This window comes from Panthera leo, chromosome B2 (genome assembly GCF_018350215.1).
Source record: "Panthera leo isolate Ple1 chromosome B2, P.leo_Ple1_pat1.1, whole genome shotgun sequence".
NCBI lineage: Eukaryota > Metazoa > Chordata > Mammalia > Carnivora > Felidae > Panthera > Panthera leo.
In genome coordinates, this window is record NC_056683.1 from 95507511 (window position 1) to 95523849 (window position 16339).

The following is a 16339-nucleotide window of genomic DNA, read 5'->3' on the forward strand; positions in this document are numbered from 1 at the left end:
TACTATGTGTAGAAGAGACTGCTAGGGAGGAAGAAGGGTACTTAGATTCTGTCTTCAAGGTTTTAGTAGTGTAGCAGGAAAAATGAGCTACAAATGTTTTAAAGCTAATGAATTTATATGTTGTATTCTGAAAGGTGTAGGTAAGGTACCTTGAGAGTTCAGAGACAGACCAGATGTTCTCTCTTACCTGGTTCTGTGTAAAAATGCTCCGTGTTGTACTTAGAATTTTGAATATTTGTAAAGCTGTTTCATTTATTGAAAAAAGCCCCCACCAAGAAATCTTCCTAATCCCTTCTCTTGCGGTGTAAGATTCACTCTTTCTTCCCATAAGTAGCAATAGATGATTATCCCGTATAATCCAGGAACTAATTTCTCTTTATTTGGAAGTTTCATCAGGGAAACATTTTTTCCTACAAAGGTGTGGAAGCATAAAGGCTTTTGGTCTGCACTGAGTCTTTCCCTCAATGTGATAGAGAGGGCAGCAGAACAGGATTTTGAGGAACAATTATGATTTCTCCATCTTCCTTTACCTGATTTCCAGAAGTTGTTTTCTTTACTGAGTTTTTGGTGCGAATGTGTCTTTCTGTTACCTCACTTAATGCTCCAGTGGAGGGAAGACCATGAATGAGGAAGGCAGAATGTAAGTTCCAGAGGGCGGCTGTGCTAGCCCCAAAACTGGAGCGGACCTCTGTTCCGGCCGCCTCGCACAGCCAGTCAATTCCGATCCTGTGCCCCCTTCCTCATTTTACAGGGAGTACGGCACGTTTCTGTTTGCTGCATGGCCTTCGGCTCGAGCCTGTCATAGAATATAATTTTGGAAGCTCTTTCAAAATGTACGGTTGGGTATCCTGTGGAAGTTCAGATCCCTCTTTTCAAAAATTTGCAAACTTTTTGGTCTCAGGACACTTTCCTATTTAAAAATTGTTGAGGACACCAAAGAGCTTTTGTCCATATGGGTTCTGCTTATTGGAATTTATTACATTAGAAATTAAATCCTGCCATTTGCAGCAACGTGGTGGAACTGGGAGGGTATTATGCTGAGTGAAATAAGTCGGAGAGAGACAGATATGTTTTCACTCATATATAGAAGTTGAGAAACTTAACAGAAGACCATGGGGGAAGGGAAGGGGAAGAAATAGTTTCAAACAGAGAGGGAGGCAAACCTTAAATACAGACTCTTAAATACACAGAACAACCTGAGGGTTGATGGGGGGGGGGTGCATAGGGGAGAGGGGAAAATGGGTGATGAGCATTGAAGAGGGCACTTGTTGGGATGAGCACTGGATGTTGTGTGTGGACGATGAATCACAGGAATCTACCCCCAAACCAGGAGCACACTGTTTATACTGTATTTTAGCCAAATTGACGATAATATTAAAAAAAAAAAAAAAGAAAAATTAATACTAAGAAGAGTTTAAGTCATGAGAACACACAAGCACCTTCTATTAAGGCATCAGAGAAGTTATACCATCACATGTCCTGGACCATCTGGAAAATTCTACCATGCTCTTGTGAGAGAAAGAGACTGAAAAGGAAAATCCCCCCTTCTTAATAAGAAGTGTTCTCATAATATGAGAACACTTTTGACCTCAGTGACTTCCTGAAAGGTTTTTGGGGATCCTTCAAGGGCCTCGGGACCACGCTTTGAGAACCACTGCTGTAAACAAACAAAATTGAATCAGCACATAGCGCTCAGAAATCATAAGATTTTTGAGTGTTTCTCTCAAGCGCAAAATTTCCACTGGTCTACTTCCCATTCATTCCAGCCTTATTTTCTCTTTTTAATCATTCTTTGATCACTTCTCTTATCTGACAGCAGTCTGGTGAGTCTGACAACAGAATACACAGTTTCCCTCTGGAATCTCTTGAAAAATCACGCCAAATCAAGAAAAAAGGAGAAGCAGACAAAGTGCTTTATACTTTCTCTAGGTCTTTTTATGATTAAAAAATTTTATTTTTTGTTTTTCCGTAGGTCTTGGGCTTTGTTTATTCTATAACTATTCTGTCTTTATTGTCTTACCTGAATTTTGTTTTAAATTTCAGGCTTTGTCTTCAGCTTATCTACTTCTAATGTGTATATATAAATAAGTATATGCCGTTTGGATTTCTAATAATGCTCTACTGAGGCCTTCTTGTGGTCTTTGGCATGCTTTCCTGTGCCATGGTGCAAGAGTGATCAGATCAAAGGCAGTCCTTAAAATAAGCATCCTGGTCAGCATTGAAAGTAGTTCATGTTTTATAATATTTTTTCATGTGTAATTACTATTTTTATTATGCATTTCTGGTTTTACTGGTCTTGTCAGCTCGTCTTGAAAATGATTAATTTTAGAGTCATAAAATATGTATTTTGTCATCAAAAAGGGAGGATTCAGTATACTGTGTGTAATATACTTTGTGGTATATACCATAAACCCCCTTTTATGTAGACTAATACTTGTTATGTGATAAGATGTTACTGTGAAAAGACAGTACTTATAGATTTGGATAAGTAAGTATATAAACACTTAAAACTGATGCAGCTTCTTCTAGATACATAATTAATACTTTATAATTTCTCTTGAGATTGTGCAGAGATCATCTGAATTATAATTTCTTAGCTGAATTCTTATTCTGTGGACTAATATAAGGTCTGGCTCTTGGGCCCTGAATTTTCTAAATTGGTAGAAATATTCTACCTGTTTAAATGAGAAATTGAAATGGCACATTCAGTTAGAGGAGAAAAAGATCTCTTAATTTAATAGTGTAGACTCAAAGAGCACTTCAGTACAGCTTTGGCACAGATCAAGGTGCACTGCTTCAAAACTGATAAATTGTGAGGCAAAAATATGATCTTACTTAAAGGATCATGGGTGGAGAAACTCTGAAGACTTTTACACAAAGTTTAATTTCTTGTGTTTTTGTTCATCTGATTACAGACACTTAGAGGAAGTGTTCCTAATAAAATCAATCCCCGGCCTGGAAAGGTAAGAGGATGTTCCGTTTCTAGCCTAGATTTTATTTTAGTCTGATAACGTCCAATCCTGTGCTGCCACTCTCCTTTTCTTATAGGTAGTGATCTACAGGGACCCAGATGTCTCTGAGGAGTGCATTGAAGTTTTCGGTGACATTGAGGATTGTACCTCTTGGAGCCTCTCTCCGGTGGTAATCGTCAAGGTCGTCAGAGGATGGTAAGAAGGGCACTTTGGGTTCCTGACTTAGAGGGTTTGTGTTTTACATTTTTAATTACCTTTTTGGTCTTCAGTACTCATTTAAAATTATGCCTTTAGCAATGTAAAGGGCAGAAAATACTAGTCTTAGTAGTAAAAGAAATTCATATGTAAGAAATTACGGTTTTTAAATATTTTTTATTTATTTTTTATTTTTACATTTATTTATTTTTGAGAGACAGAGAGAGACAGAGCACAAGCCGGGGAGGGGCAGAGAGAAAGGGAGACGCAGAATCCGAAGCAGGCTCCAGGCTCTGAGCTGTCAGCACAGAGCCCAATGTGGGGGCTTGAACTCACCAACTGTGAGATCATGACCTAAGCTGAAATTGGACGCTTAACTGACTGAGCCACCCAGGTGCCCCTAAGATATTACGGTTTTTAACCACGTTTCTGATTTATAGAGGTGATGCCTTATTTATGTACAGCTTTCTTTTCCCATATATCCTCATTTCACACTGCTGGGACTAATGCACATCAGAGTCCACACTAACACTTCTGGTTTATGAATTTTCAGAGACATTGGTAAGAACTTCAGTAGTCATGTGGGTATAATATTAAATATCCTATAAGAAAAGACATTTTGGATGACTAAAATTTATTTTTCAACTTTTCAGCAACAGGTGGTTTTGATTAAAGGAACTGGTGAAAAAATTATTTACCAGCTTGATGGCTTCTAGGAAATACACAGGAAGTTGAATTAAGAAAAGGCATTTTTAATAAATCACTTATCTGGCATAAATACTTATCTTTGGTACCTATCTATAAACTTTTGAAATGTGGTTGGGCTTTAGACAATTGTGGTCTAAAAAACTAGTTAGGGTTTTTGTTTGTTTTCTCTTTGATTAAATATGCAACATCTTTCCTGTTAGGTTTTAAATATTTTAATATTTTTCTATATATTCAACGCATTCATTACAAAACTACAATTAGCTGTTGTTCTTAAATTTGACGACTAAAAATACGGCTAAAGACAAATTTTCTAACAATTTTATTTTTAATATGCTAGTGCTTTTTTTCCCCCAACTTTTGTTGGCTTCTCTTTTAAAAGTATAAGCATCTAAGAGCAGCACTGTCCTATATTAAATGAGATTTTCCTTAGTGTTTGGATGTTTGTTGTTTGGAAGGGGAATTTTAAAATGCTTTCCATTAACATATATTACTTTATATCAATATACCCATTGATATGGCTCTAAAATATAAGTAAAAATCCCTCTGAGCAATATCTTCTACATGTATAAGGAGAAAAAAGCATTATAAGAAAAGTCCATTTATCTGATGTAGTACCATTTACAACTGTTCACTAACTGACAATTCTGTAGCACATTAGTGGCTCTACAATGTTCGTATTGACAGTCAAAAGTTCTTTTAGATCCTGATATGGTTTTTCGATTATCAGAGGCTTAATTATGCCCAATAAGTTTAGTTTTAGGGAGAGTTTATACATCTTAACTGCCGGAGAATTTCCACAAAATATATATATAATAACTGGCTGCGGTGTATATTGTGAGAGAGAGAAGAGAAGGGGAGGAGAGGGAGACAAGAGCAGGGTGGATGGGGAGAGAGGCTATTAGCTAGAATATTTGAGTTATCAAAACCTCATCAAGTGTAGCTAATAGTTTTGCTGTGTTTTACTCTTAGTTGGATTTTGTATGAGAAACCAAATTTTGAAGGGCACTCCATTCCCTTAGAAGAAGGAGAATTGGAACTCTCTGGTCTCTGGTGTATAGAAGATACTTTGGAAGGAAACGAGGAGGCAGAGTCTGCTAAGCCTGTGGTGATTGGTTCACTCAGACATGTAGTCCAGGTAGGTTATGGGAAAACCAGAATCCACTGATTCAGCCAATATCTATCTATCTATCTATTTATTTATTTTGTTTATTCATTTTTGAGACATAGACGTGAGTGGGGGAGGAGCAGAGAGAGAGGGAGACACAGAATCCAAAGCAGGCTCCAGGCTCTGAGCTGTCAGGACAGAGACCTACTCGGGGCTCAAACTCACGAACCATGAGGTCATGATCTCAGCTAAACCCACCTGAACCGGTTAACAGATGTTTAACCGACTCAGCAACCCAGGCGCCCCTGATTCAGCAAATATTTATTGAATGCCAAGGATGATACTTACTTTGAGAGAAAAATTCGCTTTATGACATAAGTGAATGGGAAAAACAGTTGATTGGTGCTCCATGGATATATTTTCCATACATTTGTACACTTGAAATGAATTAGAAAAGAAACATTCTAATTGATTAGTCTTTTTTTTTTCCATGATGAATTTGGAAGATTGATTTCTTACTCCTGTCCCCCATCCCCATCTCCAAATGTATTTTACTTAATAACCTGATTTTGATGAATTCTATATGAATAAGTTTTTCTTTTACTTAGTGTTTTGGTTGCTGTGTGAGTTATTTTTTGTTATTATTTTTTAATGCTTATTTATTTTTGAGAGAGAGAAAGCGTGAGTGGGGGAGGAGCAGAGAGAGAGGGAGACACAGAATCCGAAGCAGGCTCCAGGCTCTGAGCTGTCAGCACAGAGCCCGATGTGGGGCTCGAACCCTCAAACCGTGAGATCATGACCTGAGCCGAAGTCAGATGCTTAACTGAGTGAGCGACCCAGGTACCCCAGTTGCTGTGTGAGTTCTGATTACCTTGAGTGGCTTACAGGAATTTTATTTTGGAAAAATAAATAATCCCCAAATAATTCAGTTGATAGTTCAACTCTGGGATTTCATGTGGGTTTAAGAACAGTAGGTACTTAAAGTCACTTTAGGGACTGGGTAAAATGTCTTGGTTCCTTATCTGTTGATGAGGAAGTTGTATCTGTCTGCCTTTGTGGCGGTTGGAATTTGATGATTCTTTACCTTTAAAAATGTAGTTAATGGTATCTTCCAAGTGGAAAATTAAAACCCCATGTGTGTAACAGATGGGCATTAGGGTGCAGTAGGGAGATAAGGAATGTTACAAAATGAGAATGAGTAAGAATGAGTAACAGCTTTTGGCAGAGGGAAATATCACTTGTTTCTTAAATCAACATTTCTGAGTGACTTCAATGATCATTGGTATTCTAAGTGATTTATCTTTTAATAGTTTTAAGAATGTAATGTGATAAACCTTAAAATATTGAGGAACCCCATTTTAAAATGTGATAGACAGGGGCACCTGGGTGTCTCAGTCGGTTGAGCCGTCTGACTTCTGCTCAGGTCATGATCGCACAGTTTGTGAGTTCGAGCCCCACTTTGTGCTGATAGCTCAGAGCCTGGAACCTGCTTCGGATTCTGCGTCTCCCTTTCTCTCTGCCCCTCCCCGCTCACATTCTGTCTCAAAAATAAATATTCTTAAAAATTAAAAATCAAATGTTATAGTCATGGGATAATTAACCTGCCCTTTTTATTTATTGCTCAAATAATACTGGTAATAAAGCAATGTTTCAACCTATCACCCCAACCCCACCATCATGAGATATTTTCTCGTAATTATTCTAAATTCCCTGCTCCATCTTGGCCATATTCCATTTTCTGTAGTTATAATCATGATACAGGTACAGTGCTGTTTTCCTTTTTTCACTTAAAACTGTGGTTGGCAATCCTTTTTCTCTCTATATATAATTTTCCTGAAGATCACACTCCCTTTGGTGACCTCTCTTAGTGAGGTGCAACGGTGTCAGAATCTGGTGGGTGAGGGTTCAGGTGCTCTCCAGAGCCGGAGGGTAAATAAAGGCAGTGAAGCATATTGGTAAAGAGGCGCCTCCTATCTTGCCTGGTAAGAGCCAACTTAATGCACTTAATGCTTTTCATGTTACTTATTATATGGTTTGAGGTTTCCATGAAATGATGTACCATCATTTATTTTACCTTCTTTTTGTGGGAATTGGTTGTTTTTAGTTTTTTACTATTTTAAACAATGCTGTATGAACATTTTTGTGCATTTAATCATTTATAAATTTCTGATTTATTTAATTAGGGTGAATTTTTCTGAATGGTGTCATGTTAAAGGGTAGGGACACTTATGACTCCTGATACGTTACGATTTTTTTTTTCAACGGATTGTGGTTGCTTAAACATGAACATAAGTCACTGCATAGTTAAGAGGGTCACCTTTTTAGTGCATTAAATTTGTTCCTTTTGGTTATGTTTAAAAGAGCCTCCCCTGAGCCAACCTAAGTGTCATTTCTTCTGTATCTCAGTTCACCTAGCTCAGCAAGATTAGAGTTCAATAAATGTTTGATTAGCACTTAGGCACTCAGCCAGGAGAGGCCTTTTGAAGTATGTTTGCTGGGCAGGACATGGAACAGTGACCACAGTCATAAATGTGTACCTTTGCTTTAACAACTTAGACCAAACCACCATCGTAGAGCTTTGATCATAGTCAAGGAGAGTTACCATAAGGGGTTTGTTCATAGGCACAAAACGGCAGTTGAGGAAGGCTCCAAATGCAGCCCCTCTATGGACTCTAGAGCCTCTGGAGTTGGATGGTCACTTCTGAGGAGAGCAACTAAAACTCCTGTCACCAAGGAAAGCCAAGCAGTGTTTTCAGTGAGGATGAGAGGAATAAATATGTTCCAGAACATTTATGGGGATCTTTGCTGAGGTATATGGCCAAAGCAACATGGCTGCCCCAAAAGACCACATATTATTAAGTCATGGGTGAAAACAGGGAAGGGATAAATGGCAGGTGCTCTGTGAAATGTATGTGTATATTTAAAGTTTATTTTAATTATTTAAAAAAAATAACGAGCTTATTGTAGAGTTAAGTACATGCTGTAATTATTATCATATACGCGTACTTCTTTTTCTTCCTTCAGGATTACAGAGTTAGTCAGATTGACTTATTTACTGAACCAGAAGGGTTAGGACTCCTAAATTCCTACTTTGACGACACTGAAGAGATGCAGGGGTTCGGTATCATGCAGAAGACTTGTTCCATTAAAGTACACTGGGGCACGTGAGTATTTTATTTCAGATGCAATTTTAATGAAGCTTTTTTGTGAGTGTACTACTGGAAGAACTTAAGTTACTCTCTGATTTGTTGTCCTGTTAAGTGACGATCGACTAAAAGGGTTTTTTTTTTCCAGATGGCACATAAAATTCTGCTTCTTTTGTACCTATGTCACTATGGTTCAGCTCTCTTCTAAACAATAACGATTTCTTGGAGGAAGTGCAGGGGAGGAAAAAACTGCGTTTTTAATGTTGGGATTTCCTTATCACAGAGGAACCTGATTCATTCCGAGCTGTGTAACAGATTTTGCCTTCATGGTAATTCAAAGGAGGTAATTCAAAGCATGTGTTCCTGATACTTCAGGAGGCCCTCCAAGGCCAACACACATGGTACTTGACTTCCTTGAACATTTTCACACAATGCTGTCCAGAGCCCTTACGAGGTTGGTTTCACAAATTGCAGGAAACTGCAAGAGTGTTTTGAAGGAAGTGGGGAATATCTCAGATGGGGGGAATTAGGACAGAAAGTGCAGGCGGCAGTCCCGAGTATCGAGTGTCGTGGTCTCTGAAGTGGAGCAAACAGCACAGGGCATGGGAAGGACATCCACTGAGATGCAAGAAAACACACTGAAGCTTCTCTATATTTCTTTCATGCATTCATTTTTTGATGTTACCTTATTTTTGAGAGAGAGAAAGCAAGCAGGGGAGGGGTGGAGAGAGAAGGAGAGAGAGAATCCCAAGCAGGCTCTGCACTATTAGTGGACACGGGGCTCAAACCCATGATCTGTGAGCTCATGACCTGAGCCGAAATCAAGAGTCAGATGGTCAACCAGCCAAGCCACCCAGGTGCCCTCCATTTCATTTAAAATCTCCTCCTTTTAAGATTTTATTGTTATGTATGTTTTCTATTCATAATGTATTCAGTGGTAACATGTATAATTTATAAATATTCGTATATTCAGAGAAGGCTCAAAAGTTTTTGTCAATGGCATATGCAAAAAACAATACCTGTGTAACGGGTCAGATAGGAAATACTACAAGAAACACGAATCCGAGAAACAGCAGTAATGCTGTTTTAGAAGGATGGTCAGTTAAGGTCTCTGGTGACATTTTAAGGAAGGGACGGAGTCAGCCCTTGGGATGTCTGAAAGGGGAGGCTCTGGGGGCGTGTCCCAGGCAGGAAGCCATTGTGAAACCCTGCTGGGTGTGTTTGGGGAACTACTTAGGGGGTCAAGGTGGCTAGAGACGAGTGAGCTAGGAGGACTGGGATGGGAGAGAGGCCTCATGTCCTGTCTGGTTTGGGGAGGGATTTTAGATTACTCCAAGTGACATGGTGATCATTTTGATCTAACTTGTTCTTTAGAAAGCTCACTCTAGCCACTATGTAGAAAATAAACTGTAAAGAGGCAAGAGTGGAGGGCACCTGGTGGCTCAGTCAGTTAAGCATCCCAACTCTTGATTTCAGCTCAGGTCACGATCTCAGGATCATGAGATGGAGTTCTGTCAGGCTTTGTGCTCAGTGCAGAGACTGCTTAAAATTCTTTCTCTCCCTCTGTCTCTGCCCCTACCCCTACCCCTCTCATGCATGCACGCTAGTGCTCTTTCTTCCCCTCTTTCTCTCTCTCTCTCTCTCTCTCTCTCTCTCTCTCTCAAATGAAAAAAAAAAGAAATAGAGACGAGTGGAAACAAAGAAACCAATTAGGAGGCAGTTGCAATTATATAGGCAAGAGGTTTTGGTGGCTTAGTGCTGGTGAGAAGTGGTCAGATTCTGGATACATTTTCATGGTAGAACTGTCAGCATTTACAGACAGATTGTATGTGGGGTGTGAGGGGCTGAGAAATATCTAGGCTTTGGGACGCCAGCATTTATTGGGATGGAGAAAACAGGAGTTCAGTTGTAAAGAGGTGAAGCTGGTCGTGCCAACTGTACATCCAAGTAAGAGGACAGGAAGGTGACTGGATACAGGGGACTGGGGTTCCAGAGGGAGGCTAGAGATAGAAATTCAAGAGTCCTCAGCACAGAGAAGGTGCTTCAGTCATGCACTGGATAGATCTCAAAGGGAGTAGAGAAGCCATCTGAGCCTTGGGCTTGTTTATATTTAGTGGTTGGGAAGAAAAGGAGGAAGCTAAACAAAAGAAAAGGTCTTCATCTTCGCCGCCTTTAATTTTTTTCCTACATCAAAGAGATCTGTAGATCTTTTTTCTCAAAGTATTAATGTGAAATTGAGAGCAACCACTTTCCTTAGAAAAGAATGAAATAGGCGTCTGCCATAATATTTTAATCTCTGTGTCTGGACGGTTTCATGACTCAGGCTTGGGCTCTGTTGAAGCATAATGAGCTACATCTAAGTAATGTCTCTTACTTCACAGTAAGTTTAACTTGTCTCACAGAGGGGGAGTCCCAAACCTCCGTAGCATCCAGTTTATGATGGCTTGTGTGGGGACAGACCTCTTTGTTTTGGCTGTTCATTTCTATTGCCGTTAGGATAATAGAAAGCTACTTTGGATGTCAGTTCAAAGTTGGGGTCGTTGAACTTGGTTGGCTGGCTTTGGGAACAGGTCATTAGTACTTTTATAGATCTCCAAGGGGAGTCTTGATGGGTTGGGAGAATTCAACTGATAATAAGTACCTGAGCTCATTTTGCTTCTGTTGGTGCACTGGTCCCCTGAACTGACGTAAGAGAAGTGTTTCCTTAGATTCTGTTAGGAGATTTATCCCAGAACCTATTTACTGTGGGTTAAACTCTTCTACACCTACACAAAATAAGGGTTTTGCTTGCCAAATTCTTACCTGGAAAATTGAATAATTTCTAAAATCTTCTTTCAGATTCTGTTGAGTAGAATTTGTTTTTAAACCTTTGTTTTAATACCTGGCTAATGCTAGTACCCATCCTCCCAGAGGTGAGGGTATATCTTCTTGGCAGGGGGTACATTTCTTTTGAGGGGGTATAGTCCTAATAAAGAATTTTGGAACTTTATCAGGAGCATAAAGAGCATGTATTCCACAATGCTCTTTGTTTCCTTGTTTAACTAAGGAAGACTGGCTTTAGTCATTTCCTCAAATTTAGGATTAATTTTTAGCATAACTGGCACTAAAATGCTGCTGTTCTGAACTCAAGAGACAGTTTTTAACGGCCAGATATTCTTTGATGAATTTTATTATGAAATATTTGCTATATACAGAAGAAGATATATATGTGTGAATTATGAAGCCTAGTAATAAGACCGATCCCTGTGTGCCTACCACCGACCTAGCATGGTGTCCACTCACCGTCCCCAGCCCTGGTCCCATCCGCCTGACTCCTCCATACATGTAACCTCGCTCTGGAATTTTGCGTTTTTCTCATACCCTCATTTTACAGTTTTACCCTATAGTATCAGTCCCTGCAGTATTTAGGTCTGCTGTCGTAGGAAATATGCCACAATCTGGTTTCGTCTCTGAGCATTTCCTCAAATCATTTGACTTGTTGCTGTATTGCCTGAGTTTTCTGCATAGTAGGGGTTGGGTCTAGAGGTATGGTCACATGTGGATTGGAAAGCGTCCTTCACAAGGGTGGTGCCACATCTGCCTGTTACCTCACAAAAGGAGGCGGTGCTACCTAGCTTCCCATTAACAATGCTGAGTTTGTTTGTCTGGTTAGGTTGGTGCCTCCTACAACTCTCGACTGTAAAGGGACCATTTTCCCTTTGAGAGCCATAGCTCACCCTCTTTAGAAAAATCTCAAATTCGGCACATTCATATTTAATCTTTTGAGTTTCCAGTTGGTTTCTGTAAATAGCCAACGTTCATGTGTAGCCATGTCTGGAGATAAGACTTAGGATCTGGATGGAAATACTGTTTTTTGGCTTAAGGATGAGTGAACAAGCCAGTGCCTGGGTGGCTCAGTCGATTAAGCATCCAATTCTTGATTTCCGGTCAGGTCATGACCTCATAGTTCAGGGGATCAAGCCCTGTGTTGGGCTCCACGCTGAGCATGGAGCCTGCTTAAGATTTTCTCTCTCTCTCTCTCTCTCTCAAAATAAATAAACTTAAAAAAAAAAAAAAAGGTGAGCAAGAGAAGACCAATTTTTTTAATTGTTAAAATTTTCTAATGTTTATTTATTTTTGAGAGAGACAGAGACAGTGTGAGCAGGGGAGGGGCAGAAAGAGAGGGGGACACAGACTCTGAAACAGGCTCCAGGCTGTGAGCTGTCAGCACAGAGCCCAACACGGAACTCAAACCCATGAACTGGGAGATCATGACCTGAGCCAAAGTTGGATGTTCAACCAGCTGAGCCACCCAGGTGCCCTGAGAAGACCTATTTTTCTTGTGTGGCTAAAGGGTATTTTTTTAAAGGGTATTTCTAAAAGAATAATTACATGTTTTTAATATATACATAGTCATTGTAAACATACAAATGGATATTGTTGACATAATAACATTTATGGTTTTTTAAAAAGCTCCTACTTTATAGTTATACTGCTTGTTCATAATGTAGGTAAAAGCTCATTACCTAAGTACATGGGAAAACAAGAGTGCCTTTAGAAACTGAAATAACACTGACACTGCCTGAAGATAGTTTCCCCCTCTCCCGATGGCCTCATGAATAATGTATCTTGTTGGAATAGAATTTAGGAAAAATGAATCATGCTCTGTGTATGAGTTTTCAGATTTCAGAGTCTGCCCAAAATTCATAAGTGTGGGTTTAAGTTTCTTAACAGGCCCTTCGTGCTCACTGAGGAAGTCTTTTCAAGTGTATCAGTTTGTGTTCAGTTTTTTTTTTTTCTTACAAATTCCCCTTTACCCAAAATTACCTTCCTTCTATACATATTCTGTAACTAAATCACATGCTTCAAGAAAAGTGAAATGTTTAGTATCAGATGAATAAAACCCCTCACTCCAACTACAGAAGAAAAGGCTTCGTGAAAGGGTACCATGGTCAGCAGTATTTCAGGATCTCACCATCACTTGTTTGTGAGCCATCCATGGAGTTTACAGAAAATTCCACCATTCAGTCGGGAGGAGTCATTAGCCTAATAGCAACATTTCTGATGAACCACCATTATTTAGTTAGGGCGTGAAATCAGTGTGTGGTGTGCATGTGTGAGGTTTGAGCTCTAAAAAATATGTAATGCATCCTTACCTGTCATGCTTCAAATGTAGGGAGCTGTAAAGGACCCCAGTCTTAGCCTCTGCTTTCTTATGGGTTAGGGTACTTGCAGTGCTAATTTTTTAAAAGATAAGCCTTTTTTCCTCTTAATTTTTTATTGATGTGTATGTAACAAGATTTGTACCAAAAAATGCACAATAAATCATAAGTGTATAACCTGAGTGAATTTTCAAAGTATAAACATCATGTAGATCAAGAAATAGAACCAGTATTTGTGGATTTCTAGAACATACCCCCAGTATAACTACCATCCTGACTTCTAACAATGTGGATTAGTTTTCATCCCCACACATACACCACTCAGTCTGTCAACGTGTGTGTGTGTGTATTGACAGGTCTTCAGTAGGATTTTGATTGTAAATCCCTGTATGATTAGTGAGTCTAGAGAAGTTACTGATTTATCCAAGGGAATCTTTAACAAAACCCGTCATCTAAAATGTGCCTTGGGCCAGAAGAAAGCAAAGAGGGTGAATGAGGCCCATTTTGCTGGTAAAGGATTTTATTTGCAGCCATTTTCTCCTTGGTATGGTGTTCTGGGGTACCTGGAATACCCCAGCTAGGACTCTTTTAGTGAGACTAATAAAGATTAGGAGAGGATAAGTGGTCACCAAGAGTTCTGTATTTGTGTATAAAGGGGGCGTATTAATAACTCTCTTAGGTAAAAGTCACTTCTCTACTATCTCATCTTCCCAGAACCTCCCAGGGACTAGGAAAGTGTTAAGACTGCACAGCCTTTAGGGGCAGTGCTAACAGGCATGGTTTTCTGGTTTCCTGGTTTCCTGGTTTCTAGCACATTAGGGGAGGGTGGGGCTGCTTCTTCCCTGACCGCAGCAGAAGTGACAGCTGACAAGCCTGATAAGAGGGTGTGGTATTGACAAGCCATAAAAATCAGATTCAAGAACTCAAAAAGCTTTTGGGCCTGGGAACAAGCAGGCTTACAGACCTTCAAAGCCCCCAGGGTACCACCGTGCACTGTCCTGCTCACAGTGATGATCCTGAGTCCTTGTAAAACGCATGAATTATGTGCACTTTCTGGAATGAGAAAAATTGCTACCAAAAAATGACTAGGAGCCTGGCTTGGATCAGCCCTGCATCTGATACTTGCAGCTGTGTGGCCCTGGACAGTTTACTTCACCTCTTCTGTAAAATGGGGACAGGAGTGTTCCTCCGTCACGGCATTGTTGTGCGGATTGGATGATATTCCAGGTGGCATTTCTTGCAAGCTCTAGGTAGATGTTACCTGTTGTTAGTTTTGGGCACTGTGACAAATGAGTAGGTGGGACATCCGATTCTTTGGTTACAAATGAGACGTTGCCTTTTATTTTATATTTTTTATTTTAAGTGTTTTATTTATTTTTTTAGACAGAGAGACAGAACGAGTGGGAGAGGGGTAGAGAGAGAGAGGGAGACAGAATCCGAAGTAGGCTCCAGGCTCTGAGCTGTCAGCACACAGCCCGATGCGGGGCTCGAACCCACAAACCCTGAGATCATGCCCTGAGCCGAAGTCGGACACTCACCCGACTGAGCCACCCAGGCGCCCTGAGATGTTGCCTTTTAAAACAAAGCTTGGGATTCCTATGTTGGGCCCCTCTAAATACATACAGTGTTACAAAATCACTACTTTTATTACTTGAAGTGATATAGATCTGCACTGAAGCAATTCATAATATAAATTAAAATAAGTGGACAAAACCACCAGGAGACCAGTAAAAGATCAAGGACAGGCGCATGTAATGGCATACTCCTCCTTGAATCTAACGTTGCTCTCATATCTGAGTGGAACTGTACATGGTCCGGATATACATCGTCCTGTTCTTTTCCCTTCTTCTCGGTGGGGTCCTGTGTGCCACTGAAGCAAATGACAAGTCCTCTCTTTTCCTCCTTGATACTTGCTTAGGTGGCTGATTTATGAAGACCCTGGATTTCAGGGTGTGCCTTTTATCCTGGAACCTGGCGAGTACCCCGACTTATCCTTCTGGGATACAGAAGAAGCATACATTGGATCCATGCGGCCTCTGAAAATGGTAAAAATCTAACAAAATGTTCTTGGAGTCCGTGATTTTTTTGTCAGCCTGACATTGATGGTTCACAGGCTGTGACTTTGAAGCAATAAACAGACTTTTAAAAACACAAATCTATAGTAGAGGGAACCTATTGCTTGATAGAAATAATAGAAAGGATAACCTGCTGGTCACTGTAGATGAAAAAAAATGTGGCTAAGCCCATGTTCTTTGCCTTCAAGGCATCCTCAGCCGTGCAGAGCCGCGGGTGTGTGTACAAGGCTTCAGCCCAGGGTAGGTTTCAGAAGTGAAGAAAATGTAGGATCAAACGTTTGTGGAAAAACAGGAAGGACAGATGAAGTCCAACTTGTGGGTGATGTGACAGAGAAGGGGGATAATTAGCACTTTGTGCTAAATCAAGTTGGCTCTTAACAACCAAGCAGGACGGTGTCCAATGGAGATGTCAGAGGATGCTCTGCGTGAGCCAGGGTGGAACTGGGGGAGGCCAGGGCATGTTGGGGACCACCCCCATTGTAGCCACCAGAGGCTAGGCTGGGTGGCAGCTTTGGGGGCCCTGGGGCTGGATGTCTGAACGTTGTCCTCCCAAGCATCTGCCTTAGAAAGGAGCCTGTGCTTCCTCCGGCCTCCCCCTGTATTTGTCTTGTTCTTTTGGTCTCTTCGGCTAGACTCTAAGCCTTGGGAGGATCCAGGCTGCACCTGTCTTGTCCCCCCCAACTACCCATAGGAGTGAGGCTCTCGTTAAGAACAAGGTTTTGAAACTGCAATTTGCAGCTGTCTTGAGTCAGTTTGAAACAAATTAGGAAGCCAATGAAGATCATTTTTATGTTAATTTTACCCCTCCTGCCGAAACCTGTGGTTTAATTACCTCATGTTTGTTGGTCTCCACGCAAAACTCATTTGAATTATAGATGCTTTTACATTATAAATGATTTGTTTGTAAAATTCACTTTCAAAGAACAAAGTTTAGTTTCGTGAAGATATGAAAGAATTGTCCCAGGCTTTGAAGGCTGTTTTAAATAATTTACAAAAC

At 40.3% G+C, this 16339-nt stretch overlaps 1 protein-coding gene across 2 annotated transcripts in view; it reads left to right on the forward strand.

The window, feature by feature from the left end:
* CRYBG1 (crystallin beta-gamma domain containing 1) overlaps positions 1 to 16339 on the forward strand; it is a 54450-nt gene that overhangs the window by 8493 nt on the left and 29618 nt on the right. For both annotated transcript variants that reach the window (XR_006202740.1, XM_042939467.1), the window contains exons 3-7: positions 2916 to 2963; positions 3049 to 3167; positions 4845 to 5010; positions 8005 to 8144; positions 15186 to 15312. Coding sequence is in view for 1 of the 2 variants with exons in the window: in XM_042939467.1 (XP_042795401.1) it covers positions 2916 to 2963; positions 3049 to 3167; positions 4845 to 5010; positions 8005 to 8144; positions 15186 to 15312 (600 nt within the window). In the remaining variant the exon portion in view is untranslated. The remainder of the gene's footprint in view (positions 1 to 2915; positions 2964 to 3048; positions 3168 to 4844; positions 5011 to 8004; positions 8145 to 15185; positions 15313 to 16339) is intronic.